The 3,544-nt window shown below is 52.5% G+C and overlaps 1 protein-coding gene across 1 annotated transcript; it reads right to left on the minus strand.

Annotated features, from left to right (window-relative positions):
* Nucleotides 1–2,427: 2,427 nt before the first annotated feature.
* On the minus strand, nt 2,428–3,324 carry LOC136996043 (olfactory receptor 14J1-like; the record flags this gene model as incomplete). The annotated part of the gene is made up of 1 exon (XM_067317039.1): nt 2,428–3,324. A coding segment is annotated over one exon (897 nt), but the record flags the coding sequence as incomplete, so codon positions are not given.
* Between the last annotated feature and the right edge of the window lie 220 nt (nt 3,325–3,544).

The raw sequence follows: 3,544 nt of genomic DNA on the forward strand, positions 1-3,544 counted from the left end.
TTTTCTAATCTGAGCTGCTGTGGGGGGCTTCCTTGCTGTTGAAAGGACGAGTTCTAGCTTGTTTTGTAATTTCTGATTTCTCTCTATCTCTAATTTCAATTCTCTTTCAAGATCTACACACTCCTGCACCTTTTCTCGTAACTGTTCCTTAGTTTTTCGATGGGTCCGATTGGCTTGTTGGGCCGCTAGTAAACAGGCCCCTAAGATGGCACATATAGCACCTTTTCCTTTCCCATCTCTTTGGTTGCCTCTGATTTCTTCTGTCTTACACATGAGAGAAGGTTCATTTTCCAAATTATCATTTGCCCAGGCAATCCCAGAGCTTGAGGGTCCGCACCCGTGTCTCCTCAATAACTCACGCAGTGACATAGTTCAAAATGATCCCAAAGCATGGTGTGTGCTAAAACCCGCGTGGGGCACATCCTGGGCTGGGCAGAGGCTGGGTGCTCAGATCCACCAGACTTTGGGAGATCATTTGATAGTCATTCAATAATAACCCAGCCCTTTCCATGTCCAAAGTCTCTGGTGCCAGCATCACCTCAGCCCAATCCCGAAAGGCTCCAGCGCAGCCCTGGAGAAACTGGAGCTGCCTCAGGCCCCGGGGCAGTCTGGCAGCAGGAGGGTTTGACATGGGCATGGCAGCAGCGGTGCCAGGAGCAGGGTGAGGAGCAGGGAAATTGGGGTGAAGACCCCTGCCCTCAGCTGCACAGCTGGGGCACTGGACGAGCGATGCCTCTGTGGCAGGCTGGACTCCAGGTGCAGGGTGGATGTCAGTTTGAGGGTAGGAGTGCCGCTATTTTCACGGGTTCCAGTGCAGCCGTGTGTGGTGAAGGCAAGAGGGCAGACCCAGGCACATGCAACTGAAAAGGCTGGGGATGGAAATGGCAGCATGGGGCTAGTGAAGGACCTCCATCTCTTCCCCATGGGGAAGAGAGTCCCCAGGTGATGCTGGACTATGCTGACCCCAGGGCATTGGCAATGGCAGGAGATGTGTTTGGGCGTGCACTAGCTCCAGCCTGTGGTGTTTCTCTGAGGGTGCAGGAATCACTCCCCAGTGCCCCTTCCCTGGGCCTCCTGGGTTCCCACTGCCTCTCCGGGCATTGCAGAGCCCTTGTTTCCCCATGCATACCTGGATTTAGTGCTCTACCTTCTGGTTACTCCACCGTGGACCATCCCTCACTTTGTGATGCTCCACTCACTGCCCACCCCAGGCACATGCTCTACCTGGAGATCCCCTGAGCTCTCCTGGGGGCTCCAACTCCCCTCCAGAAGGATGGACATCTCTCATCAGCACTATCACCTGTGGGACAGCCCTGGGCAGGTAACTCAGAGACCGTTCACCATCTCCACTGGCACTGGTCACTGAGAGATGAGCCCTGAATCCAGCCCTCAGTCCCTAACAGATCACACGGAGACTCTGAGCTCATCCCCCAGAGCCCATGGAGTAGCCAAGTAGAACACCAGGCCCCTAAGTCATGCCATCCCTAAAGCATAATTTTGACTTCATCTTCTGAAGAAAGGCCAGACTTTAGACACATCACAAAGGAGATCCCCTTTTATTATGGAAATGTTATTCTGGAGGCCAGGTCTGGCATAAGGGTGCCCAGTGCCTGATCCTGCCTATGCTCACAGAAAAGTACCACCACCATGTTATGAGAGCACTGATGCCATATAAACACATGAGAGCACAGCAGGACAGTGTGAAAGTGAGGAGAGCAGCCCTGAAATGAGAAACTACTGCTGCTCTTGGTGGACATGTCTCCAGGAAATCTGCAGCCCCCAAGTGAAGGCTGCAGTGAGGAAATGCCTGCTGTGGTAGTGAGAAGATGGTCTTGAGGAGCAGAGGGTCTGTTCCCACAGGCTTTGTCCAGACTCTCCTCCCTTCCACTCCACTCCCGCTCCACTGTGTGTGTCAGAGCTCTGTAGAGGGAAGGGACCAGCCACAGTGACACCTGGCTGCCACCCTTGCAGGAGAGGAGTGTAAGATCACACCCTGACTGTGGCCACAGGAGCTGAGCTCTCCTAATGGACATGGGACCCATGGTCTCACGCTTCCTGTACTCATCAGAGCCTGACTCTGTGCCCCTGAGCTCCCTTGGTGTCAGTGCCAAAAAAAACACTGCAAAGGGAAACTCTCCGCATTGCACTGAGGGCATCTGAAGGAGCTCAGACTAGCGGGTTCTGAGGATCCCCCATCTCTGCTCATGAAGGGGGAAGCCTGGCTTCCTGCTTCAACATGGTCTCTCGATCAGATTCAAATGAGAGATTCCTGAGGAGACATGACATGAACTGGATTTTGTTTTGTTGTTAGTTTTTTAACATGGATGCAAAAGAGAAAAGTAAGAAAGAAATAAATGCACAACATACAGCCTCGATGCCAGATATCCTGGTGAGTGAATGCACGTGGGACAGTTATTGGTGCTGACCTTATATCCATTGGATCAATTTTTTCAGTGCATCTTTGAGCTCCTTGTTCCTCATGCTATAGATGAGAGGGTTCACGGTTGGAGGAACCACCGCGTACAGAACAGCCACCACCAGATTCATTGTTGGGGAGGACAGGGAGGGGGGCTTCAGGTAGGCAAAAAATGAGGTGCTGATGAACAGGGAGACCACAGCCAGGTGAGGGAGGCATGTGGAAAAGGCTTTGTGCCGGCCCTGCTCAGAGGGGATCCTCAGCACAGCAGTGAAGATCTGCACGTAGGACAGCACAATGAAGATGAAACACCCAAAGAATAAACAGGCACTAACAACAAGAAGCCCAATTTCCCTGAGGTAGGAGTTTGAGCAGGAGAGCTTGAGGATCTGGGGAACTTCACAGAAGAATTGCTCCACAGCGTTGCCTTGGCAGAGAGGTATTGAAAATGTGTTCCCAGTGTGCAGGAGAGCATTGAGAAAACCACTGGCCCAGACAGCTGCTGCCATTATGACACAAGCTCTTGTGCCCATGATGGTCCCATAGTGCAGGGGTCTACAGATAGCAACAAAGCGGTCATAGGCCATGACAGTGAGAAGAGAACACTCTCCTGCAAACAAGAAGAAAACCAAGAAGACCTGGGTGGCACATCCTGAGTACGAAATGGCCCTGGTGTCCCACAGGGAATTGGCCATGGATTTGGGGACAGTGGTGGAGATGGTGCCGAGGTCGAGGAGGGAGAGGTTGAGGAGGAAGAAGTACATGGGGGTGTGGAGGCGGTGGTCACAGGCTATGGCTGTGATGATGAGGCCATTGCCCAGGAGGGCAGCCAGGTAGATGCCCAGGAAGAGCAAGAAGTGCAAGAGCTGCAGCTCCCGTGTGTCCGTGAATGCCAGGAGGAGGAACTCGTTGAGGCAGCTGCTGTTGGACATTTTGCTATCTCTGGGCATGAAGGACTGTCCAAAGAAGAAAGGACATTGAGAAGTTAGGAGAGATTTTTCAAGCAAAAGAAACCCCCAAATGTTGCAGTTCTCATACAACCCCCTGCCTGACACTGCCTCTCTTTACTGAGAGGATCTTTGTGCAGCTCCCTTGCTTGAGCTCTGCTTTGCAGTGGCAGAGTGTGCT

Source organism: Apteryx mantelli, unplaced genomic scaffold (genome assembly GCF_036417845.1).
Source record: "Apteryx mantelli isolate bAptMan1 unplaced genomic scaffold, bAptMan1.hap1 HAP1_SCAFFOLD_20, whole genome shotgun sequence".
In the NCBI taxonomy this organism is placed as follows: Eukaryota; Metazoa; Chordata; class Aves; order Apterygiformes; family Apterygidae; genus Apteryx; species Apteryx mantelli.